General features: G+C 43.8%; 1 protein-coding gene across 1 annotated transcript in view; it reads left to right on the forward strand.

The window, feature by feature from the left end:
• Positions 1-27,690, forward strand: part of LOC126095432 (uncharacterized) — a 133,128-nt gene that overhangs the window by 87,584 nt on the left and 17,854 nt on the right. Inside the window, exon 4 of the mRNA XM_049910226.1 lies at positions 10,996-11,295. Within this exon, the coding sequence (XP_049766183.1) occupies positions 10,996-11,295 (300 nt within the window). The remainder of the gene's footprint in view (positions 1-10,995; positions 11,296-27,690) is intronic.

Raw genomic sequence — 27,690 nt, forward strand, 5'->3', positions numbered from 1 at the left:
AAGTGTCTGGCGCAGTTGTTAGATCAGTTACTACTGCTAGGCAATCGCAGGTTATCAAGATTTAAGTTAGTTTGAACGTGGTGTTATAGTCGATGTACAAGCGATGAGAAACAGCATCTCCGAGGTAGCGATGAAGTGGGGATTTTCCCGTACGACCATTTCACTAGCGAACCGTGAATAACAGGAATCCGGTAAAACATCAAATCTCCGACATCACTGCTGCCGGAAAGAGATCGCGCAAGAAAAGGAGCAACGACGACTGAAGAGAATCATTCAATGTGACAGAAGAGCAACTCTTCTGCAAATTGCTGCAGATTTCAGTACTGAGCCAACAACAAGTGTCAGCGTGCAAACCATTCAACGAAACATCATCGATATATCTGCTTCCGGTGCCGAAGGCCTACTCGTCTATCCTTAATGACTGCACGACACAGAGCTTAACGCTTCGCCTGAGCCCATCGACACCGACATTGGACTGTTGATGACTGGAAACGTGTTGCTGGTCGGACGAGTCACGTTTCAAATTGTGTCGTGTGAATGGACGTGTACGGGTACGGAGACAACCTCATGAATTCTTGGACACTGCATATCAGCTGGGCACTGTTCAAGCTGGTGGAGGCTCTATAATGGTGTGGGGCGTGTGAAATTGGAGTGGTATGGGACCCCTGATACGTCTAGATACGTCTCTGACATGTGACACGCAAGTAAGCGTCCTCTGATAATCTGCATCAATTGTGCATTCCAACGGACGGGCAATTCCAGCAGGACACTACGAGGCCCCAGACGTCCATAATTTCTACAGAGTGTCTTTAGGATGACTCTTCTGAGTTTAAACCCTTCCGCTGGCCACCAAGGTCCCCAGACATGAACATTATTGAAGGTATTTGGGATGCCTTGCGACGTAGTGTTCAGAAGTGATCTCCACCCCCCTTGTACTCTTACGGACTTTTGGGCAGCCCTGCAGGCTTCATGGTGTCAATTCCCTCCAGCTCGACTTCAGACATTAGTCGAGTCCATGCCACGTCGTGTTGCGACACTTCAGCGTGCTCGCGGGGGCCCTACACTATTTTAGGCACGTGTACCCTTTTCTTTGGCTCTTCAGTGTACAATAGCGATTTACCGAATGAGGCAGTGCGTTAGGAAACTGATATATTTGGGAAGATGGAATCGCTCTGTCCAACGATTCCGATTTGGATGTTCCGCGGTTTTCCAAGATCACTATGGCAAATGCCGTGTTGGTTCCTTCAAGGCCACAGCCGACCAACTGTCCGTCTCTATAGGCTAGTTGTCCTATACTCATAAGCATGTTATGTATGCTGTGTGTTATATTTTAGCCAATTGACTGATACTGTATTACCTTGACAAATCCTATATCATTGTGAGATGATATTTGGATGAACAGAAATAAATGAATAAACAAGTAGCCCATGACGAAATACGCCATTCTTGTTGGTATTTTCTGTATCTCTTGTCTTGATCCCACCTTGTAAAGTTTCAGACTTCTGTGAATCGGTTCAGCGTTTTGTGATCTCCTTCTTTCGGCCGTGAATTACTTACCATTATGGTTCAAAATGGTTCAAATGGCTCTGAGCACTATGGGAATTAATATCTGAGGTCATCAGCCCCCTAGAACTTAGAACTACTTAAGCCTAACTAACCTAAAGACATCACACACAGCCGGCCAGTGTGGCTACGCGGTTAAAGGCGCTTCAGTCTGGAACCGCGCGACCGCTACGGTCGCAGGTTCGAATCCTGCCTCGGGCATGGATGTGTGTGATGTCCTTAGGTTAGTTAGGTTTAAGTAGTTCTGAGTTCTAGGGGACTGATGACCTCAGATGTTAAGTCCCATAGTGCTCAGAGCCATTTGAGCCATTTGAACATCACACACATCCATGCCCGAGGCAGGATTCGAAACTGCGACCGTAGTGGTCGCGCGGTTCCAGATTGAAGCGCCTAGAACCTCTCGGCCACAACGGCAGGCTTTCCATTTTATTCTCGGAGTGTCAACGTGGCGTCTGCTTTTCCTGGAATTATTACTGTGTTTCCGGTACGCTTTAGTGTGCTCTGCACGATTCCTCATAGATTCTTCAGTAGTCGCTATTTTCAGTGATCCACTTTCACGGAAATTTCCGCTCTTTCATTTTGCAACAGGATCCACAGCCACCACAGTTCGTTTCAGAGACAGAATTCTGTCAAATTATCTTTCATTGGATTGTTTAAAATATCCCTTAATTTGGTTTTAATTACTGGGTTTCTGCTGTGGAACTATTGTCAAGTATTTGCAGGCTGTACTCATCAAAGTGGACGTACTTTGGGTAGAGACCACGCACTCACCACATCACACAATGGCAGAAACGTAGGGGGTTGATCGGACTTTATAACTAGAGACACGACAACAAGATGGCAGCAGTTATGTCGCATAGCAGTTAGGAGTTTAGGATCGCTGTGCCTTCTACGTCAGTACTCCGCAAGTCACGTGAAGGTGTGTGGCGGACAGTACCTGTAGCGACACTACCAGATACATCCCTCTCTGAAATGAGATTTTCACTTTGCAGCGGAGTGTGCGCTAATATGAAACTTCCTGGCAGATTAAAACCGTGTGCCAGACCGAGACTCGAACTCGGGACCTTTGCCTTTCGCGGGCAAGTCTCTACCAACTGAGCTACCCAAGCACGACTCACGCCCCGGCCTCACAGCTTTACTTTTGCCCGTAACTTCTCTGCCCCATTCTCGATTGATGCATGGGAAGAAATAATTTTCCAGAAGCCTCTGTCTTAGCTCTCATGTTTTGAATTTTCTCGTTGCGGTCACTTCGAGAGACGTATGTGGGAGGAAGTAAGATGTTGTCCGAACCTTCACAGAAAGTACTCTCTCGCAATTTCAGTAGTAACCGTGACGTATATTGTCTTCCTTGTAGCGTCAGCCAGTGGAATTTTTTGAATATCTCTGTAACGCTCTCTCACGGACTAAACGATCCCGTGACAAAACGCGCCGCTCTTCGTTGGAGATTCTCTCTCTCTCTCTCTCTCTCTTCCTCTACCTCTTCTGTCAGTCCTACCCGCTAAGGGACCCAGGCTGATGAACATTACTCAAGAATCGGTCGAATAAGGGGCTAGTGAGCAACTTCAAAAATGGTTCAAATGGCTCTGAGCGCTATGGGACGTAACTGCTGTGGTCATCAGTCCCCTAGAACTAGGAACTACTTAAACCTAACTAACCTAAGGACATCACACACATCCATGCCCGAGGCAGGATTCGAACCTGCGACCGTAGCGGTCGCGCGGATCCAGACTGCAGCGCCTAGAACCGCTCGGCTACTTCGGCCGGCTGAGCAACTTCCTTAGTGGATGAATTACATTTCCTCCGGCTCCCCTACCTTTCTCATCACCCTCTTCCATGCCCCAACTGGTCGCTTGCGACAACATCATAACAAAGATTACGGTCCCACGAAGAAGCAGAAGCTAACAAAAAAATGGTTCAAATGGCCCTGAGCACTATGGGACTTAACATCTATGGTCATCAGTCCCCTAGAACTTAGAACTACTTAAACCTAACCAACCTAAGGACATCGCACAACACCCAGCCATCACGATGCAGAGAAAATCCCTGACCCCGCCGGGAATCGAACCCGGGAACCCGGACGCGGGAAGCGAGAACGCTACCGCACGACCACGAGCTGCGGGCGCAGAAGCTAACAGAAGGTGACTAAATTTTCATAGCATACCTCCACAGGCGAGAGCGGGCAAAATGGAGTCCTCGAGTTCCATCATCAATATTTCACCTACAACAAGAGCATAGCTAGCGATGTGCAGCTTCGACGCACAATTGAAGGTTAACTGCGAACTATTTCAGCATCCTCTCATTGCTGACGTTGTGAGGTGGTAACCTAACCTAGAGGGGCACTCGTGTCTCATGATATCAATATACCATACAAATACCCACAATGTTTGAATTCTTTACAAGCAGTTTTGGACATTTACGTTGACGATTGTAGATAAACTGAAAACCTACTTTCTGAAAATTACATTCGCATTCTTCATTTAACGGCAACCGACTTGCAGTTTCTCCCCTAACAGGAAACCGAACTGGTTCACAATATTGTTCTTTCCCTTACGACCGCCGTTAATGATCATGCAGTCGACTAGACAGTGATGATGTTTGGTTTGTGGGGCGCTCAACTGCGCGGTTATCAGCGCCCGTACAATTACCCAATCTTTGCTCAGTCCAATTTCGCCACTTTCCTGGATGATGATGAAATGATGAGGACAACACAAACACCCAGTCATCTCGAGGCCTCGAGGCAGGTGAAAATCCCTGACCCCGCCGGGAATCGAACCCGGGACCCCGTGCTCGAGAAGCGAGAACGCTACCGCGAGACCACGAGCGGCGGACAGTCGACTGGACAGTGAACCCGAATCTCCCTCCCCGTGTTTCCCACTTGGTGAATACGTGTGTCTTTGCCACGCGAGTCACATTGATGTCGATTTTTATCGAGGACTTAACTGAGCTGCTACACTAATTTCAGTTCTGTGCGATGAGGGTTTTATTCTGAAAAAACTCATTTTCAGTCTCCACACTACATTCTTCATTACTTCCAAACTCCACCGACGACTATCTGTGTTGCTCCGGAAATGAGCAGTAAACTTGACTGATGCCGCAGATGTACATAAACACAACTGGACTGGTAATGGAAGTATCCATACACTGGTACTGTTTCTCCAGTGCAAGATGCTATCCTGGAATACAGCTGTTTCAAGAAAGAAATTTACTCTTTCTTTCCACACTACTAGAATTTTTTTGTACCGAAACGAAAGAGGAAGGAGAACCGCAATACCTGCTCCCTGTATCCAAGACCTGTCGTTGTCGCCTTCTGTCTGAAATCTGGTTTGATGAAACTGTTCCTTCTAGTCTTTTTTGTGGACGTCTCTTTATAACATATGCAACTTACCTCTATTCGTACTTAAACTCGCTTATAATAGTAAGCCTTAGTTGTGATGTTGTTGTGATCTTCAGCCCGAAGACTGGTTTGAAACAGCTCTCCATGTTACTCTATCCTGTGCAAGCCCGTTCATCTCCGAGTAACTACTGCAACCTAAATCCTTTTTTTCAGAGAAAATTCCGCACTGGCTGTATGAATGATTTTTATCAAATCTGCGACCGGTTTCGTATCACTTATCGGTGCGCCCTCAGGCAATCTGTACAAAAAATGATGTAATAACAGCTCGTATAAACTATTCGATCCTCCAATTCTGAGGTGTAAATTAAACTTTTTAAATGGCCAATTTTCTTAATGAAACAAAAAAGTACTCACATACGCTATTTATAACATAGTAACGTTGAACATTGCCCTATAGCCACACCCCACCATTCATGTCCAATATACCGTCATCCGGTGAAAGCGGTAGTTAAAATTTAATAATATTTTTTTAAAAAAATTTTAAATAAAGGGAGCGGCAATGACCTAGAAAATGAAAATAAAATACGAAGCTGATAAAACTCTCCTAAACACTAACGACGAAGAGCGAAACATTAGCATGACCAAACAGCCGAATTAGGGCCGTGTAAACATACCAGAACATACCGTGCAAGTTGAGAGGAGCCGCGCGGCAGCGAACACGGCCTGACTGACTTGACGAAACCCGGAAAGCGCTCACGCAGTGGAGCGAGAATTGCCAGGAGCAGAATGACGTGTACAAGGTTTAAAGAGTAGTGGGGTACTGAACATTTGATAAACAATTCCTTATGCGTATTTTTAAAAAAGTCTAATACCATACTAGGTGGCCAATATAAAATATGGGCAGTTAGTTGATAATAATAATAAATGTGATGGTTCTGAATGCGTAAGGCAAGGAGTACGCATAAAAATACATTGGACTTTGCGTACATTTCATGTGCCAATGTAAATGGGCTCATATTTCACCCATGGCCCACGTCTAAGACACTGGCACTTTTTGCTACTCAAAACTGTAGTGTACTGCACGCTCATGGATGCTGTTGAATAACTGTAACATCGAATTCTGTAGTCCTGCCAAGATTTACGGGATTATATGGAGATGTTTAAAGGATTTCGTCACTCAATGCAGAGATGAGTGCACCATTGCTTCAAAATGCGCGTGCGACACGCGGAACACCTCTTCTAACTGACATAAGCGTACAGTAATATGTTGAAGTAGCATTGTGTGTCCTGTTAAGGTAGGCGATGGATGAAATTTGGGCTCAGTTAGCCGAGGAACTGAAAAGTTTACAATACAAATACATTTGTACTAACTACCAAAGTATTTCTTACTGAAGTCAGTGGCGGCTCGTAAATACAAATGTAAAATTATCTCGCTTCTTTTAACGTATACTGGGAGATGTCGTTATGATGTCACAAACTATCAGGGATGATGGAGAAATGTAAATGATTCAATCTGAGGTAAGGGATCCTGTCCGTAAAAGACAGAATCGGAATTTACAACAGAAAATCATTATGGTAATGTTAACAGTGGAATACATGTACCGGTATTGTTACTGAGACGGTAGGATAGGCAACTTGCTGAGGCGAAACTACGCACCAAAACAAGATAAAATTGTTTAGTAAATATGGCCTCAAAAATGCGTACCTTAAGAGCTATGGGCACTTCTTGATTAGAAGAAATGTGTTTCACAGTAGTGAAGATAAACAATCGCTCTTAGCTTTTGTGGTATGTACTGTACAGTACATATTTACAAGACTTTTTTCTTGTTTTGATTTAAACTACCTGCTCCAAAAATATGGAAACCAAAGAGCTTACATCAGAAGAGATGTGTTTCACAGTACTGAAGATGAAAAAGTGCTCCTTGCTCTTGGGAGAACTCGTGTTTACGAGGGCTTTTTTCTAGGTTTAGTCCAAACAAAGTTGGCTATCCTACAGTCGTAGCAACAACAGTAGCGGTACATGTATTGCTCTGTCAGAGGTATCACAACGTTTTTCGGTTATAACTTTCGACTCAGTTGTTTCCGGATCGAGGTCCTTTACCTCAAAATATATTCACCCTTTTCTATCATCCTTGAACATTTGTAACATAATATTGGAATCACCCTCTCGTTTCACCAATCTGAGTTTCCGTTATTGAATATGATAAATAGTACGTATACGTGGCTCACAATAGAAACCCTTCACACGTATGTGAATGTGACTTTCTTGGATTTCGTGCCGCGTCAGGTTTGTATGTAAACTCAAGCTTTCCTGTGCAGTCATAGTCAGGAGTTTTTCTATAGATAACGTGCTGCTTTGCTTAATTACAAGTTTTGTGTCCCCCCTGGATGGCGGCGCGTGGGTAAGGAACAGGAACAGGAAAAGGTACTAATCTCTCGGTACTGCAAATACGGTTTAAGCACCTTTACTGGTGGATAAACATATGCAAACATATTACATAACTTGCAAGGTGGTGCGAAGTTTAAGCGAAGTGTCCTGGCTGGCTGCACCTGATGAAATGAGGAGAATCTGTAGCGATGCTCGTAGAGCTCTCCAGCGCCGGCTAGAGGGTGCTGTCGTTGGAGTCTGTCGTAGTGCCAACCCAAGCAGTGGCATCGTAGATATCGATACCACAACGAGTACTTAACTGCCCGAATTAAGTCATGGAAACGTCTCGAAATCGCGGAAATTCCATATACCGTCATAGTTTATGTCGATGTCTCTGATGAACGAACATAAGTAGTGGTGGTGGATAACCCAGCCTTACGCTGATAAACTACGAAGCGATAAGTCGAGTTTCACATCCTCTGACGAAATCAGTATCGCTACTAACGTTCCTCTCTCGCAGTCATCGGTATCTGGTAGTATACGTAACTTCTGTGAATCCTCCATGGCGTAAATCGCCCAACTAAATAACGCATCACACGACTTACAGTTAACTCCTTTTGCTGACAATAGAGAAAGTAGTCGGGAACCTGAGTTTACATAAAATTCTGAGGCGGGAAGAAATCTGTGATGCATTTATCCAACCCTTCACATTTGATTTCATCCCAGCCTTAAAGGAGAGACCACGAATTTTGGATCTCGGATATACTTCAAACTTCGCACACCTCCAGTAGGCCATTAAAACAACACAATGTGTGAGTAGAAACATACACTATTCTGGCAATTCCGAAAAAGTCGCAAGATATGTTTTCCGCGTGTATTATGTAACTGAGGCATCTATGCGAAGATTTCGGGAGTAAGAAATCAGTCAAGTGGTTAGCATTCGCTCTTTGCAAGAGGATCGTGGACGAGGCCACGGTTCTAATTGCCGTAACATGTATTATCTGCAGCAGTCGATATACAGTAAATCGCCTTCATATTTGTAGTACAAGTGCAAATTCTGTGATATACAAAAAATTTACCACTACACTATCCGTTCTTCGTATATTATCAACGCCTCACCGCTACGGAGGTTAACTGCCCAACTAACTCTGTGTCTGCAGCTCGAAGGGTCGAAGTGCAAAGTAGTTCCGGGTACCTTACCAGATTGCGTATACAAGGGACTTCGCAAATGACGACAGGCATGCCTTTTCAGGAAAACTCTATGCGTTTTTGGTTTACTTGTCGATGGTTATAAAGATGTTTGTTCTAATAATTAAATTTAATTAAAAATAGCAAGTATACGAAAAACATGAAATTCACTAAAACTTCATGCAAATGCAAATGGTTTTTTTACTGTATTGCCTGTCAAATGCCATAGAAATTAAACAGTATGACCAGTGATGAAGAAAATGTAGATTCAAAACTATGTTTTAACGGGAGTCGAACCGTCGCCTCATACACGTTCGTCTTGCAAACCTTGAACGCTAACCATTTGACCACAATTCTTTTTTTTTTGTTTTTTTATCGGTTGCTTAGGGCCACAGACAGGTGAAGGTTGGAGGAGACCACGTGGGCAGAGGTCAATCTCGAGGCCTGGCCCGATGCCTCGCCCTTTTCAGCCGGCGTGCTACACCCTCACACTGTTCATATTAATTTACTTATTTATTTAGTTCATTTTTGTGCATGTGTATACAGAAGAAAAGAAAGTAAAAGTAGCCCACCCATCCGGAACCATGGAAATCCCACAAGGTGATACAGGGTGGCAGGCGGCCGAATCCAAGGTGTAGGCGTCTCATGTTTCGTTCCGAATCGAGCGGGCACCTGCCACGTGGGAACGCACCAACTTTGTGGGGGCGATGTAGAAACGCTGTTAAGTTAACTGGCAAAATACGCGCGATAGCGGGAACTGCTCGCAACCGCTGAATGTGCAGTCTGCAAATATTGCCAGAAATCAAGGCGCAAGTGATGAACGTCTCCATGTAGATATTCCAGGGTCCAGCCCTTTATCCAGAAAACCGCCCGTGACTTTGTTACAGGAATGTTCCACCGCTGGGTCATGAACTCTAGCGTCCAGCACCGATGCACAGATATACAGGGTGGTCCATTGATGGTGACCGGGCCAAATATCTGACGAAATAAGCATCAAACGAAAAAACTACAAGGAACGAAACTTGTCTAACTTGAAGGGGGAAACCAGATGGCGCTATGGTTGGCCCGCTAGATGGCGTTGCCATAGGTCAAACGGTTATCAACTGCGTGTTTTTAAAAATAGGAACCCCAATTTTTTGTTACATACTCGTGTAGTACGTAAAGAAATACGAAAATTTTACTTGGACCACTTTCTTCGCTTTGTGATAGATTGCGCTGTAATAGTCACAAACGTATAAGTACGTGGTATCACGTAACATTCCGCCAGTGCGGACGGTATTTGCTTCGTGATACATTACCCGTGATAAAATGGACCGTTTACCAGTTGCGGAAAATGTCGATATCGTGTTGATGTATGGCTATTGTGTTCAAAATGCCCAACGTGCGTGTGCTACGTATGTTGCTCGGTATCCTGGACGACAGCATCCAAGTGTCCAGACCGTTCGTCGGATAGTAACGTTATTTGAGCAAACAGGAATTGTTCAGACACATGTGAAACTTCAACCACGACATGCAACAAATGATGATGCCCAAGTTGGTGTTTAGCTGCTGTCGCGGCAAATCCGCACATCAGTAGCAGACAAAGTGCGCGAGAATCGGGAATCTCAAAAACATCGGTGTTGAAAGGAATGTCGTCACACGTATTACCAAATGCAGTGAGGTTGGCGGACATTATTTTGAGCATTTATTGCATTAATGTGGTATTTACAGGTAATAACGCTGTAATAGGATGCATTCTCAGAAGTGATAAGTTCACAAAGGTACATTGGAACAACCGAAATAAAAAGTTCAAACTTACCTACGTTCTGCATTTAATTTAATAAACCTACCTGATACCAACTGTTCGTCTAAAATTGTGAGCCATATGTTTGTGAGTATTACAGTGCCATCTATTACAAAGCGAAACAGTGGTCCAACTAAAACATTCATATTTATTTACGTACTACACGAATATGTAATAAAAAATGGGGGTTCCTATTTTAAAAAAACGCAGTTGATATCCGTTTGACCTATGGCAGCGGCACCTAGCGGGCCAACCATAGCGCCATCTGGTTTCCCCCTTCAAGCTGGACGAGTTTCGTTCTTTGTAGTTTTTTCGTCTGACGCTTATTTCGTGAGATATTTGGCCCGGTCACTATCAATGGACCACCCTGTACAAGCGATATAATAGACACGTAAAACTTAGCTTGCTATTTTCTCAGAATTGCCAGAGTAGTGAGCATTACTACTTGCACATTTTGTTGTTTTATTGGCCTACTAAGGGTTTTGAAGTAAATCTGTGATCTCAACGTCGTGGTCTCCATTTGTAAGATTAATAAAACAAAGCAGCAAAATATCCCTCATTTTATCACCAGTTACGTGTGTAGTCATCCCTGTGCAATTTTCGTTCACGTTATTTCCCATTACTTTCACCAGTCCCTGGTCACTGAGCACGTGTCTTTCGAGCAACCCACCCTCGTGCACCCCACCACCTCCCGCTCGTGTCCTGCCTCGGCGCACGAGAAAGAGCGGAGAGAAACCGTGCTGCCTTTGGTGCCCACAGCGGCGCAGGCCAACATCTGGGGCCCGGAGGACGTGTTCGTGAAGAAGGGCAGCACCATCAGCCTGACGTGCTCCATCAACGTGCACTCGACGCCGCCGGGGTCGGTGCTGTGGTTCCACGGCGCCGCCGTCGTCGACTTCGACTCGCCGCGCGGCGGCATCTCCCTCGAGACGGAGAAGACGGAGGCGGGCACGACGAGCAAGCTGCTCGTGACCAAGGCGCAGCTCGCCGACTCGGGCAACTACACGTGCGTGCCGTCCAACGCCAACCCGGCCAGCGTCTGGGTGCACGTCCTCAACGGTGAGTGCCTACACCACTAGGCCACTAGCAGGTAGGCAGCGGCCTGCCGGAGTGCCGCTTGGTCAAAAGGTTTACATTAACCGTATATGGAGTGGAAATGGAAAACGTTCCAACACCCAAACCTCCTGGTGTCAGATCTGTACCAAACGTTCTATATCGACAGAGTATGAACCGAAGCTTCGATTTAGTACGTACTATATGCTGTCGTCCAGCAGAACGTCCGTAAACATTAATTACAAGTAACGCAAGAACTACGGAGCACAGCAAGAGCATAGCCGTCAGTGAGTAATAGCTTCCGTTGAGAAGTTGATGGAGCGTTAGATCATTGTTCCCAGGGTCCTGGGTTCATAGCCCAATGATGACTATTTTATTGTATAATGCAGGGAAGTATCATATGGGACTACTAATACATCACGAGGAGACCTGAGTTTCCCCTGGCGTATACAACTTTCAAATAACTCCCGGAAGTTCAACCAGGTAACACTTTCAGCGACTGCCGATATTTCGGCGGGAGAACACCCCGCCATTTTCAAGGCAAACTGCAAATTTAATACCTCGGTTCTCGGACTGAAGCAGGAAAGATACCACACACACTGAACACTAGTGCCACCAAAGATGACCATATTCAGAGCTATCGATAGTGAGACTACGAATTCGCCGGTGAGGTAGCATTGACTCTGTCCCTCTGTTTTTTGACAAGGGAGAGAGCCATCCAAACAGAGTTTAAACAAATACCTCCATTTCGTCAAAATGATTACAATGATAGACAGATTGAACGTGCGTTGCGCTATCGACCAACTGTACATCGGGTGGTTGACGATGATTCTGAGTCGACAAATAAGTCTACTGCCTTTTTGCCTTATGTAGGAATACTTCCAACAAGATCGGTCGTATTTTATGGAAATATGATGTGAAATATGTTTTACGACCTCCATCTAAAATTAGAGCGCTTTTGAGTTCAGTTAAGGATGATCTTGGTCTGCATGAGGCTGGTGTATGTCGTATTCCTTGTAGCTACGGCATGGCATATATTGGTCAAACTATCAGGACGGTGGAGGACCGATGTACTGAGCATAAACGGCACACACGATTACAGCAGCCATGTAGATCTGCTATTGCCGAACATTGCTTGGATGCTGGTCACCCCATGTTATATAATAACACCGAGATATTGGCATCCACGTCCAGCTATTGGGACAGTGTTTTAAGGAGGCAGTTGAGATTAAATTAGCGTGCAACCTCGCTAACAGGGCTGGAGGTTTTTGTTTAAACTCTGTTTCGAATCCGGCTCTCTACCTTGTCAAAAAACAGAGCGACAGAGTCAATGCTACCTCACGGGCGATCACGTAGTCTTACTATCGATATCTCTGACTTTGGTCATCTTTGGTGGCACTAGTGTTCAGTGTGTGTTATCTTTCCTGCTTCAGTCCGAGAACCGAGGTTTTAAATTTGCTTGTACGTCGCCTGTCCGTTGCAGTTTGCCTTGAAAATGGCAGGTTGTTCTCCCGCTCAAATATCGGCAGTCGCTCAAAGTGTTACCTGGCTGAATTCCCGGAAGTTATTTGAAACATCACGAGGAGTACTGCACGTGTGATGCAGTTGCTTATTTAGTCTACTGTTCCAACTGTCGATGTTTATTCTGTGAAATTACATATACACTAACTGCTTCATCACGAGTGGTATCTGTTCTGTCGCACTTGTCCTACAGAACATAACACATATTTATACGGATTTACTGTTAGCTTTGCTACTTTCAGTTAGCAAATCGAAAGCAGAATGCCAAAAGAACATTGCTACAAACTCCGAAATGTCCTTTTACATATCGGGAAAATATTCTCCCATATAAAAGTTTCACTCGTAAACAATAAATACAAACTGTGATTAGCGGGATCTGAATGGGAAATCTACAAATCTAACACACAGATATGCCTGCCTTGTTCTCCGAAGCTCTGATGTCACTTTCAATTACCATTTATTCACGTTCTACTGGACGACAGCACATAGCACGAACTAAATCGATGTTTCGGTTGATACTCTATCTACATACAACGTTTCGTACCAGTCCGAGTGTCTGTCATCTGGTGGTTTGGGTGTAAGTGCAATTTTTCATTTTTTTCAAAATGCGTTTCCTCTGCAGTTGCGTATAGAGGAGTCGGAAGGATTCGATATATCGGTGATTTTTACAACGTACAGAGGTTTACCGGCGACACCGAACTCCGCGACATATCGCTGTATCGATGTCGAAATGGCAATATCGGGTGCCGATAATTTTATTTTATATCTTTTTTTCGCAGTCTTAGATAAATATTTGAAACTGCTCTTTTGAAATTATAGTAGAACTTAATTTTACTTTCATTGTGTGAAGTAATCATACTACTTTTTGAGCTTTCATCACATCCAGTCTTTCTCTTTGACTGTGTGAAGCAAGTAAGGGTTGCGCAAAGAAAGAGTCCGATTACAAGATTTCAGCGCAACTAATGTACTACTTCATCACATCGGCATTCTTCAAACACAGCTGCTGAAAGTGATGAACAAAAATCTAAATGGCAAGATTGGGCTTTGCGGTGGACGGACACGTGTGAGTGTAAATGCTGAAGCAATCGGCTCTCGGCGCTACCCATAGAAACTGCAACGTTTAATTTCACCACTCAATTTTGACACTGCAGCTGCTTTGTTGCTGCCTTTTGCAGAAATGAAAAAACAGGGAAGTCGACGTGAAGTGTTCCGGACAAATCCGATACGTGATGGAACCGAACGACGGGCCCATCGGACGTAATTTATTTGGCCACATATGCAGTTATCATCATTTTCAAAATGATTATCGCGTCTACTCAATTCTTGTTCTAAGAGAGATAATCAGGCTACTGTCTTGTTGATGTACAGAACACCTAATAATAAGCCATTATTTAGATATACAGCTCTAAAACCAGCAGTGTATTCACAATGTACTGTCGATATTTATATAGGCTGCTTCGTCGATATTTCTTCAGAATATATGTTGCTAGATAGACACTTTTCCTCGATATATCTAGGGCCGGTAATGATATTTCTAAATATCGATATATGGGATTCCCGATATTTTTAAAAATATGAGCAGTTATCGGTACTGCGTTGCATGTTCCTGGACTTATTAATAAGGTATTCAGCAGCTGACGGCCATAGAGCTAGGTGAAAGGAAAATAACACTGGCCATCACTGAAAATGTAGCAGGGATGAAATAAATGTTAACCATATCGACCATGCTGATAATAAAATGACAATGAAAAACTCAAATTAACTCTCCAAGTTAAAGGAGGTGCATTTAATTATATTTTATTAGCAGTCATTGTCCATCCGTTTCCATACAGGTTTCGAAATCCTGCTGATGGTAGACTGACGAAGCTTCAGGCACCAATAGCAGCGTGTATACTATCACTATTTTTAGCCTAGGATCGTAGCAACAAAGAGAAGCGGAGGATAAAGAGAGGAGCGAAGCATGTTTCTTTTAAGCATAGTTTCAGTCTGTTAAAACCTGTGTTCTGTTCATGTACTGGAGAACGTGTTACTGAAGTCTGGTTAGTGCGTGTGATCATTAAAATTCCTGTGATTCAGTATGTCTCAAAAATGTGCAAACAGCCCTGACAATTTTTGCTACATTGCAGACAGGCTAAAATTAAATCATAAAGGAGGCCAATATTAGGAAGGCGTTCAAGCCAACGACAAATTTTTTTGAAAAACTTTTTTTTACTTCGATTGCTGATCTTCATAGATTTTTATGAACTGAACCCAAATCTAGCCTTAGTTTTCTTTGTATACCCATAGTTTTCGAGTAATTTGCTTTGTATTATATACTATGCTATATGGTAAACGGGGAAATCAATGAAACGCTTTGTTACAACATAAGCATGGCTTGTATTTCCAGTAAGCTACTTAAAATAATGAAATATGTTAATAGTGATTTCACTTGTCAGCTGGAATTGGTTTGTATTTTCTTTCTCTTTTTTCTTTGAATCTTCTCGTGTAGCTTTTTCTGTGGTGAGTCGCTTGCTCAGCTTCTCGGTGAAGTGACCAACAACAGACCCCCATCATGTTGGTGTTCCAGCGGCCTTGGTAGCGGTTTTCCATCACTTTAACGTCCCGGTTAAAACGCTCTCCTTGCTCCTGACTAACATCTCCCATATTGTCCGGGAAGTAATCAAAATGACTGTTCAAAAAGTGAACTTTAAAGCTCATAAAAACATCCTAAAGTTTTAAACTTCTTTAACATTGTAGCTATCATAGAAACATATTGTCGGTCTTTTTCATGTCCTAAGAACTTTGTAACGACTTGCTTGAATGATACCCTTGCTTCTCTCTCATTTTAGGTCATTGTGGATTCAGAGATAACATCGAACATCAATTTCCTAATGTCAAGTCCGACAAAGATGTCTTCTTTTAGTTTAGCTTCTGAAAGATATGGAAACTTTTGCCAGGGGTACTTAAAACATGGTCCATCCTTAGGCAAAGCCTTTACAAACTGTTTCATTAGGCCTAACTTTATGTATAGAGGTGGTAGGTTCAAATGGCTCTGAGCACTATGGGACTTAACATCTATGGTCATCAGCCCCCTAGAACTTAGAACTACTTAAACCTAACTAACCTAAGGACATCACACAACACCCAGTCATCACGAGGCAGAGAAAATCCCTGACCCCGCCGGGAATCGAACCCGGGAACCCGGGCGCGGGAAGCGAGAACGCTACCGCACGACCACGAGCTGCGGACAGAGGTGGTAGGAGTACGTTTTTTGGATCTACAAGGTTTTTGCGTAGAATGTTCTTCTCACCAAGCTTTAAAGACTCCCTCACAGGGCAGTTCTTTCTGCACTAGTGTTAATCCCTAACCCTACTGTCCCATTCACACTAAAAACATGGGAATTTGGTAAAGCCACCTTGCTAACCAAGGAGCATCTATGTTACTTTTAGACCGCTACATATCATCCGACTATGAGCAGAATAGCCTATTTTACTTTGCACTATTTATAGGTTTTCACAGCTTCCTTTCATATTTACAGAATGTCGAACAGGTATAGATCCATACATGTTACTATTGTGTAATAAAACAAGCTTTAAATTAGTTTTGGATGCATCAAAAAACAGCCTCCAGTCTTCCTTTTTGTGTTCAATACAAAACTCATTCATCAGACCGGGAATGTCTGAGCAGTACACTAAATCACATTCTTGTTGAAAAAACTTGGAAAATTGCTGCTCTCTCTTGCTATACATGTATATGCTGGTTCCAACTTCCAATGCGTTTTTTTTCTTTTAATCTAGAGCCAAGCAATTCAGCTTTTCCTTTGTTGAGCTCAGATCCCTAACTATATCTTTAAGGTCGATCTGAGTAAACAATTTGGGCTCTAGACTTTCTGTATTACAATGGAATTCATCATCATGGTTCATCTAAATCAGATTATACAACAGAAAATACTTCTGTTGGAACAGAATTTAAATCATCTAGTGGTTCAGGAACCTGCAAATCTACACCATGCCCTACTGCTCGGATGGAGGATGGAAGGCTAGGGTAGCTTATTACCTTCTTGTTTTTCTAATTATGACCAACACTGCAAAAGTAGCAATCATCGGAATGATTTCTTGGCCTCCTCCATATCATAGGAACAGTAAATCTAAAGGCTTTTTACTCCTTTCTGGACCAATTTCTCAGATCTTCAACGCAAACATAACATATCCAAGATTTATCTTGATCAACAGGTTTAGATCCAATGTGCGATAGATAAACCATTTTCACAAAGTCTGTAAAGTTTCTTTAATGTTTTTAATCAAAAATTCACCACAAATATAACAAAAACAGTCAGCAGAGTTTTTACAGCTACGATTAGACACTGTACTGAGAATATGTACAGGAAACAGTAAAATGAGGTTAGGTTGATAGTAAACCAAACACCATCTGTTAACACAAAAATAGAATCGACCTTTTTTTATCCAGAAATTTTCTTTCAGCAGTGCTACCAAAGTCATCTCCATTCATCACACCATCTTTTAAAATTATTTAACTATATAAAAGCTATTAAGTTCTTTAAAAAATCGCTTAATTTAATAAATTTAACTGTAAAATCTGAAGGAATGGTGAATGATACAGTTTTTATGTATCATATTTGGATTTCGCACCACAATAAACATAAGAATAGGGTATTTTCAGCAAGAAAGTTTTCCATCGTTCGCCTGAGTAATCGACACACATAACCCAAAATATAATTTACAAGCCTGCTGTTGATTGACATAATATTTTACAGTAGGTTTTGTTTATTTAAAGGAAAGGGTAGAAGAACAATCTGTCAACAATAACGTTTAACACTAATGTACTGGCACAAATATTAAGAAAGTAACACGTTTAACTTAACAAACGTATTGGGCGTGGTATGTAAGAATCTTACATTACGGTTCAACAGGATCATTCTTCTAGCACCACGAGGTAATAAATAAAACGAAGTGAACAGGAGAAATAAAAAACCAAATGTTCAGAGACTAAACTGAAATAATCCCCATGTAGATCAGATATGTCCGCCTCCATAAAAGAATGGTCATTGTAACACACCATCATTCTGTTGCCCCTTGTTCGACTCCCGGAGCTACCAGGAATTTTTCCTTGGTGGGATGACTAGCCCGGGTTTCACTCTGCCTCGTGACTTCAGTTTAAGGGCTATTTGATCGAGGCTTCGCTGCTCCAGTGTGGGATCATCGGTAACGGCGAGGAATGCGTGTGCTGACCCCAGTATCCCTCTATGCTGTATCCGATGATGAATGACTGAGGATGACACAGTGATTGGTAGAATACTGCGTAGTCTTCAGGGCTTGATGCCAGGTTATCCTCTGTAAGATACACATGAACATAAAACGATGATTAACATACAGCGTAGAAATTATTGAAATATACGAAATAAAATCACCATAACTTACGAACTGTTTACATTAGGACGTTCAAACTGCATAGTTGGCCGAGGGGCATGGCGGGAATGGATGGTTTTGTTTAGCGACGAAGCCCACTTTCATTTTCTTGGGTGTGCAATGTCGAGTCACGGAATAATCGGTGCGATATTCCTTGATGCCACGGTGACTACCGAACGGTACATGAAGGTTTTGGATGATGATTTCATCCCCATTACCCAAAGTGACCCTTATTTCGACAAGATGTGGTTCATGCAAGACGAAGCTCGACGCCATCAAAGTAGAACAGTGTTGGGTGTCTTGGAGGAGCACTTTGGGGACCTCATTCTGGCCCTCGGCTACCCAGAGGCCACTGGCATGGGCCTGGATGGGGCCCCATAGTCTTCGGATCTGAACACATGCCGACTCCTTCCTGTGGGCATATATAAAAAAACAAGGTGTACAGCAGTAAACCCAAAACAATTGCTGAGATGAAAACAGCCATTCAGGATGTCATCGACAGCATTGATGTTCCCACTCGTCAGCGGGTCATGCAGAATTTCGCTATTCTTCTGCGCCACATTGTCGCCAATGACGGCAGACATATTGAACATGCCATTACCTAACTAAGAATATCTGTAGTGACGTTTACATGTTGAATAAAGTGTGTGCACGCCGTAGTTTGTAACTATTTCACATTTTTTTCATGTACTTAAATAATTTTCAGCCTTTATTTTGCAGTGCTGCTTTATTATTACAAAGATATCTTGGCAGCTTTAAGGAAGTTCTTTAGTAGATGCGGGATTTCTCAAAGAAAGGAAGCGGCACTCGTAGAAAACTCTTCTTTCAAACGACGTTTTTGTTGGAAAGAAGAGTGTCAGTGGGTCTCACATTTTGCACATACAAAGATGATATGACTGATGTGTCTTTCTGTAGTTTTGTACGAAACGGGGAATGGCGAAGGAAAGGGATGTGATGGGTGGGAGTTCGTGACTTCGAGCCGCACAGGGCATTGCGGATGCAGTTTCGAAATTTGAGAATTTGTTCCAGAGCAGGCCTCGATGTCAGATTTGCCTCTTCTCATGAATGGCCGGCTTAACCACTTCGGCAATCCGCACACAATCCCTGACTGACTCAGATTTCCAACTTACCTCAAGCTGCAATACAGCGTCCCTCGTGTATTAACCTAGGCATGTCCGATAGAACAGATACCATCTTCATATATAGAGAGTTAAGGCTCACCGGCCATTTGACCATCTTCTTCTCTGTGGATGCACAAACAGTCCCCGACGTCTTGCGGGAATCGGCAGTAAATCTGAGGGCAATGAGTATGATGGGCAGGGGCAGTATGAATGTAGTGTGGGACAATAAGTTGCGACTGTGGGTCTCACGGGAGGCGTGCCACAGATAAATCCCTGCAGTCGTACTACTCTCTGTGTCCTCGATGGGTCAGATGGATAGAGCGTCTGTTATGTAAGCAGGGGATCCTGGGTTCGAGTCCCGGTCGGGGCACTCATTTTCAACTGTCCCCGTTAACTTATATCAACGCCTGTATGCAGCTAAGGGTATTAATTTCATTGTAATTTCATTCTAACGAGCTGCATGGTCACCGATGGTATCTGTTCTTTCGGACACGTATATATATATATATATATATATATATATATATATATATATATATATATATATATATATATATATATATATAAGGCTCACTGGCCATTTGACCATCTTCTCCTGTGCGGATGCACAAACAATGTAAGAACTTTTTCGATTTCCTCCGTTTATCCTATCTGGTAAGGCTCAACTACCGTACAACGATACTCTACCAAAAGGCGGTCAATGTAGTGCATGCAGTCGCATTAGTGGATTTATTGCATCTTCTAAGTGTCCTGCCAATAAAATGCAGTCTTTGATTTGCCTTCCCCACTACATTGGCTATGTGATCGATGCATTTCACCCCTAGGCATTTAACTGAATGGTTTGATTCATCGTGTAACCGAAATTTAATAGATTCGTTTTGGTACTTACGTGAATGACATCATGCTTTTTGTTAATTAAAGTCAACTGCTACTTTTGGCACCATACAAATATCTCGTCCAAATCATTTTGCCGTTTCTTTCACCTTCCGATTAAATTACTAGAGGGTAAGCGACAGCATCATCTGCAGCAAAAAATCTATGAGGGCTTCTCAGATTGTCTCCTAATTCTAAATTACTGAAGTGTTATGTGTAACTGTGTCTGAAGAATTCTTGTTATTTACATTTAGACCTATTAAACATTCATTCGTATAAATCAGTTTCTTTTTATTCCAATCTATGACCACAAAAAACTTTGTTCTAAGACTATCGATTTAATTTAGTGTTGGCCATCTTCAGTTCTGTTTAAAACATATCCGGATACAGTGATGCTAGAGCGGTATCTTTGGGATTTATTATTTTAGGATATGTTTTGAACAGATTTGAAGACGGTCACCACTGACCAAAACGATAGTTAAAGGAAAAAACATTTTTGTGATCACAGAGTGAAATAAAAGAAAGGAAGAAAGAGTGGAATAAAAAATACACTTTCCGGGTCATCGTTTGTATTCGTAACTCTGTAGCAGCTTGTGAAATTCAGTTGTCTGTTAATTAAAGCAACTAGTAAGAGTTCAACATATTTACATTTCTATCGATTTAGGTACTCCCACTAACTTCATCAAAGAGATGATTCACAGAGTGCACATATAAAGATTTCCAGTTCCAACGAGTTTCTTATGAATACCTCTCGAGACTAGCACGCCTGGGAGAGAGGATACCGCTAGAATGGCTGCCCATAGACACTCAGCTCAACAGAGTGTCCCCTCAGTTCACTTTTAGGTACAGAGCAGTATGTCCAAGAGTCGCATGCATAAAGGCACGCTAACTGCCCATTAAAACTGAAAATTTCATTAGGCAGTGAGAACAACTTGATCCTCTCTAACGTACAAAGCCGTTGAAGCTTTTTGGCCGGTTAGAACTGTGTCCTATAATAGGAATCAACCCTGGACTCTTGCCTTCACTGCTTTACAACCCAGCTAACAAATTACTCCTGACGGTCCGCCTCGTGGTACCAGTCTGGCAATAACGCTCACCTAATCACACGGTCCTTCAGCGTACGTTGCTAGCACACTGGTGAACCACAGTCATTTATTCCATCGTTTTCAAGTGTGCATCCATTACATCATTACTTGTTTTTCTAATACTCGGCTGCCAAAACTCCACTCATTGTCAAAGTAAGTCGTTGATTGCCTTCTCAGCATGAAAGCGTGAGTTTATATTGCTCGAGATGCCATAAACCAACTGTCGCCGTGGCTGGCCTACGTTCACCGTAGAGACGAATTTATATGTTCAGGACATTGAAGGGAAATGAGTTGGCAACGTAGTTTTAAAACAACGATATTCAGCAATAGATAGAGTGCACATTCGTATTGTTGGCCCATGTGAAAATAAACTGATGAAATTGTGGCGGCACTTGACTTCCATTCATAAGAATGGTACCATGGAACGGGAGAAGAATGGATGACTGACGTTTTTGGAAGTTCTAATTCGATGGAGGAAGGATGAGCCACTGGAGCATTAAGTGCACTGTAGGCCTATCCAATCACAGCCTTACTGGCAGTCATCGAGCTGCCACCATGTGTGAGAGACTATCAGCGTCCTTGGAACTCTGGTTGACAGATTCCAGGTATCGTCTGTATCCGACAGCCTCCAGAACAAGCTGATACACAAAATTGCATAACAGTGTACACGCCGTTGCAGTGTTAAAGAACCCATCTGCATGCATCTGAATTCTACAACGTGAAAGAGAGCACTAACTTATGTTAGCCTAAAGCGCAGTGTGCTGGCTTACAAGGGAAGGAGGTGATCCAAATCCGATTCGAATCTGCGTACCAGATTTGCGTTGTCTGGTACACTGTTCACCCCGAGTTTGGCCAGTTTCCCTCGCTCTTTTAGTGAAAAGGCATGATGTTTCTCAAGTTTCACCTCAGAAAACACGAACAACTAAGATAACACAAGCACAGAACAGAATGCTGGGCTAGCGTACTTCAAGCATCTCACTCTTTGTATTCAATGTCTTTGACATGGACTGCAGCGTCGGTTTTCAGATTTATTCACCCATATAAAAATTAACACATAGCTTTAAAGTTCAGAAGGTTATGGAATAATTCAGCTTTCACAAGTAGGTAGATAGTTCTACCCAGAGCTTAAATGCCCGAGTAGCAGCTAAGCGAAATCGTACACACTGTTCATTATATGACAGGTATCGGTAGAAAGAACTAAAACGTTGTTTTGCTACGTAGTATAAGTATAGGGCTATTAAAACGTTAACGGAGAGAGGCAGAGAGAGAGAGAGAAAGAGAGATAGACAAAGGGAGACAGAGAAAGCGAGCCTCCTTTTCTACGACTGTAATCTTGTGGGTCCTCCTGTTCGGTGTATGAGGAAGAAACACTTTCCGTGAACCCTCTTTCAGTCTCATTGTGAGAGCTGTAAGGCAGTCGAGGGCGCAGACGTGCGTCTCAGGTGGCAAAGGGGCCCTCTGGGAAATTTACCGGAAAGCGCCCGCTTCAGGAACCCATTACGTGGTCCTTTACAAGATGTTTGCTTACAATAGGTTTTGATCCCACCTAAGGTCATAGTGATTATGGATGTTCTTCCAAGTATTGTGAGAGTGACTGTGAAAAACCTATAGCAGGCCAGAATGTGACAATAATCTTACTTGATAGTCCGTTGTCGTGTCCGACATATGTAAACATCGTTATATTCTTTATATATGATATGCCAGTTCCTTTTGTGTACCTTGCCTCCATCATTTTATCACGGCAGTTTGTACCGCCATTGGCGTACTTTCTTTTCTGAACAAGTCAACGGTTATTACTGTGCTGGAATACATGGCTCACGTAATTGACGGAAACGTGCAATCATGATTACTTCAACGCGCCTGTTGTAGTGTAACTTTCGTGTATGTAACAAGTGAAACGAACGTCTCTTCCTCTATAAAGGCGATAACCAGATTCCTCGTACCCAAGACATTTGTTAAATTTGATGAACGCAGAATCTGCCCAATATTGTCGTAAGTGCTATGCTCTGATTTATGGTCCGTGTACGTTAATAACATAAAGTTCGGGAAATGATTTCTTAAAACTCAAACCAAATATGGTGAATACACCATTATTTGTTTTCAAGAGGATCTCCGTTTGGCAAAGTGCTTTTTAGGAATGTTTATCAAGATACTTCTTCCTGTCAGCGAAATTTTATTGTTGGAATGAATTCATTGACGTTATACCTCATTGAACGTCCGAGAAATTTGACGGTAACAGCTGTTGACGTTATCCATGATTCTTGTGTATCTCACTCCACATACAACTGGTCACAGAATGTCTACTCCATTATGGTTGCTGGAGAAAAAAGTGCAACTCTGCCAAACATATCGATGCAGTCTTAACAACTTTCAGTCGCTGCTGTCTTCTCAGAAACTGTAAATAGGTCTTCCGTTGGTCCACATCTTCGTGAAATCAAAATCTCATTTGATTTTATGTCACTCTTAGAGTGAGTCATCCTTTTAGAACCATCATCGCTCGCGTGTCTCCATCGTGGTTGTTGATACAGCTGTTAACGGTCGACATGAACGAGTCACAACCTCAACAGTTAGAAGAGTGTTCACCAACTTTTTTAGTTTTCTTGTAAGGTTGTTGTTTTAGTGCTCTTGAGTCCGAAAACTAATATGATGCTACTAATCACGATAGTACATCAGCGCAAGTCTCCTCATTTCAGCTAAAGTACTGTAAACCCTGTCCACTGAAACTACTTACTGGAGTGAAGCCTTCGTTTCTCTGTACAATTTTCACTCCTCACTTATTCTCTGTTGCCAGTTTAAGTATTCATTAATGTAGCAGGGTGCGTTCCATCAGTCTATCGCTTCTATAGGTTACACAGTGCCACACATTTATTTTCTCCCCTATGTGATTCGATAGTTTTCATTAGTTACCACATATATCTATCTAATATTCACCATTCATCTGTAACTCCGCACGCTCCACATCTCAAAAGCTTCAGTGCTCTTCTTCTCTGTATTGTCTATTGTCCATGTCTCACTTTCATACACTATACACTACACAGTAGACCCAAGACAAATACTTTCAGAAAAGGCGTCTTCATGCATAACTACGTATTCAGTGCTAACATTTTTATTCAGAAAGCCTTTCTTGATATTGTCAGTTTGTATTTTATATTACATACAATCCTACGATCGTCAATCCTTACCTGTTCAAATAGCATAATTCGTCAACCAGTTTCAGTGCCCCAGCTCCTAACCTATATTCCTCAGCACTACATTAATTAATTCGACTATACTCCATTACCTTATTTTGTGATCTGACTTAACCAGAAAGACAAAACGACAGGTGTCATAGCCCCTTGTAGCCTGCACCGAAACTAGACTTACTTTGGAGTCACCCTTCCTTTCTACTCTTGCTGTTTATGTAATTACTCTTTTAGATATCCTATCCACTCTACCAAACTGATATTCTAAGTCATTTGAAAATGCGGATAAAACAGTGTTTCACTGTTTTAGATGCAGTCATCACCTGCAATAAGACTACAGAGTCGCACATCCAGGGAGTGGACAAAAATACGAAAATACCGCGAGAAATCCATTCTTGAATATAAGTAGAGTTGCTAGCCAAGCCAGCGGGCTGCTATGATGGATTTGGCCGTTACCAAACCTGTGAACTGCACTTAAAAACTGGATCAAATGGCTCTAAGCACTATGGGACTTAACATCTGAGGTCATCACTCCACTAGACTTAGAACTGCTTAAACTTAACTAACGTAAGGACATCATACACATCCATGCCCGAGCCAGGATTCGAACCTGCGACCGTAGCAGAAGCGCGATTCCGGACTGGAGCGCGTAGAACCGATTGGCAACAGCGGCCGGCTAAACTGTTCTTAATACGCCCCAAGCGTTCGTCGTGGTCAGAACTACGTTCTCTGTAGTTGTGAGAGCTTGATACCGGAGCTAAGCGAGTCTGAACGTGGGCGACTTGTCGGTGTTCGTGTGGTGGATGTTTCAGTAACCAAGGTAGCGGAAGTGTTTGGTGTTTTAATAGACGCCATATCCAAGATTTATACCACATACACGGAAGCTAGTGTTGAGTGATCGTGACAGACGGTGAGCAAAGTAGACTGTGACGAAAAATAAGGAGACGACAGTAGCAAAAAGACGTGTTGCCGAAGACATATAACCTGGTCTGCGGAACAATGGAAGAAAGTCATTCTGTTGAATGAGCCTTGCTGGCCGAATTTACGGCCCAGGAGTGAAAGATGATGGGAATTTGGGGGGTGGGGTGATTTGGGAAGCCATATAGTGATATTCCATTGGCCCAAAGGTAACTCTACAAGTTCACATTAGCGCCAAGAACTATGTGACCGCTTTGGCTGATCGAGTGCTGTGTTCCAAAAGGACACAGCGTCTTTTCACACAGCTCCCGGCTTGGTTTTGTGAGCACGATGATGAATTGCTTATCTACCCTGGCAACCACGGTCACCAGATATCGGTATTATAGAGCCTTTATGGTCTACATTGGAGAGAGGAATGCGTGATCGTTGTCCATCATCGTAACCTGGACATGCAACTACACTCCTGGAAATGGAAAAAAGAACACATTGACACCGGTGTGTCAGACCCACCATACTTGCTCCGGACACTGCGAGAGGGCTGTACAAGCAATGATCACACGCACGGCACAGCGGACACACCAGGAACCGCGGTGTTGGCCGTCGAATGGCGCTAGCTGCGCAGCATTTGTGCACCGCCGCCGTCAGTGTCAGCCAGTTTGCCGTGGCATACGGAGCTCCATCGCAGTCTTTAACACTGGTAGCATGCCGCGACAGCGTGGACGTGAACCGTATGTGCAGTTGACGGACTTTGAGCGAGGGCGTATAGTGGGCATGCGGGAGGCCGGGTGGACGTACCGCCGAATTGCTCAACACGTGGGGCGTGAGGCCTCCACAGTACATCGATGTTGTCGCCAGTGGTCGGCGGAAGGTGCACGTGCCCGTCGACCTGGGACCGGACCGCAGCGACGCACGGATGCACGCCAAGACCGTAGGATCCTACGCAGTGCCGTAGGGGACCGCACCGCCACTTCCCAGCAGATTAGGGACACTGTTGCTCCTGGGGTATCGGCGAGGACCATTCGCAACCGTCTCCATGAAGCTGGGCTACGGTCCCGCACACCGTTAGGCCGTCTTCCGCTCACGCCCCAACATCGTGCAGCCCGCCTCCAGTGGTGTCGCGACAGGCGTGAATGGAGGGACGAATGGAGACGTGTCGTCTTCAGCGATGAGAGTCGCTTCTGCCTTGGTGCCAATGATGGTCGTATGCGTGTTTGGCGCCGTGCAGGTGAGCGCCACAATGAGGACTGCATACGACCGAGGCACACAGGGCCAACACCCGGCATCATGGTGTGGGGAGCGATCTCCTACACTGGCCGTACACCACTGGTGATCGTCGAGGGGACACTGAATAGTGCACGGTACATCCAAACCGTCATCGAACCCATCGTTCTACCATTCCTAGGCCGGCAAGGGAACTTGCTGTTCCAACAGGACAATGCACGTCCGCATGTATCCCGTGCCACCCAACGTGCTCTAGAAGGTGTAAGTCAACTACCCTGGCCAGCAAGATCTCCGGATCTGTCCCCCATTGAGCATGTTTGGGACTGGATGAAGCGTCGTCTCACGCGGTCTGCACGTCCAGCACGAACGCTGGTCCAACTGAGGCGCCAGGTGGAAATGGCATGGCAAGCCGTTCCACAGGACTACATCCAGCATCTCTACGATCGTCTCCATGGGAGAATAGCAGCCTGCATTGCTGCGAAAGGTGGATATACACTGTACTAGTGCCGACATTGTGCATGCTCTGTTGCCTGTGTCTATGTGCCTGTGGTTCTGTCAGTGTGATCATGTGATGTATCTGACCCCAGGAATGTGTCAATAAAGTTTCCCCTTCCTGGGACAATGATTTCACAGTGTTCTTAATTCAATTTCCAGGAGTGTATTTTGGAGGAAGAATGGTATAGCATTCGCTTAACCAGCCAGGTTAGCCGAGCTCGCTAACGCGCTGCTTCCTGGACTCGGGTAGGCGCGCCGGCCCCGGATCGAATCCACCCGGTGGATTAACGACGAGGGCCGGTGTGCTGGCCAGCCTGTATGTGGTTTTTAGGCGGTTTTCCACATCCCCCTAGGTGAATACAGGGCTGGCCCACGTCCCGCCTCAGATACACGGCTCGCAGACATCTGAACACTTTCGCACTATTCCATGGGTACACTAATTCCTTCCTGGGGGGGTACGGGGTGGTGGCAGGAAGGGCATCCGGCCACCCCTTCAACTAACTTTGCCACAGCTGATTAACCATGCCGACCCTGCGTCTCCGGGGGAAAAACTGCACAAGCAAAAGGAAGAAAAGAATGG

This window comes from Schistocerca cancellata, chromosome 8 (genome assembly GCF_023864275.1).
Source record: "Schistocerca cancellata isolate TAMUIC-IGC-003103 chromosome 8, iqSchCanc2.1, whole genome shotgun sequence".
Taxonomy (NCBI): Eukaryota; Metazoa; Arthropoda; class Insecta; order Orthoptera; family Acrididae; genus Schistocerca; species Schistocerca cancellata.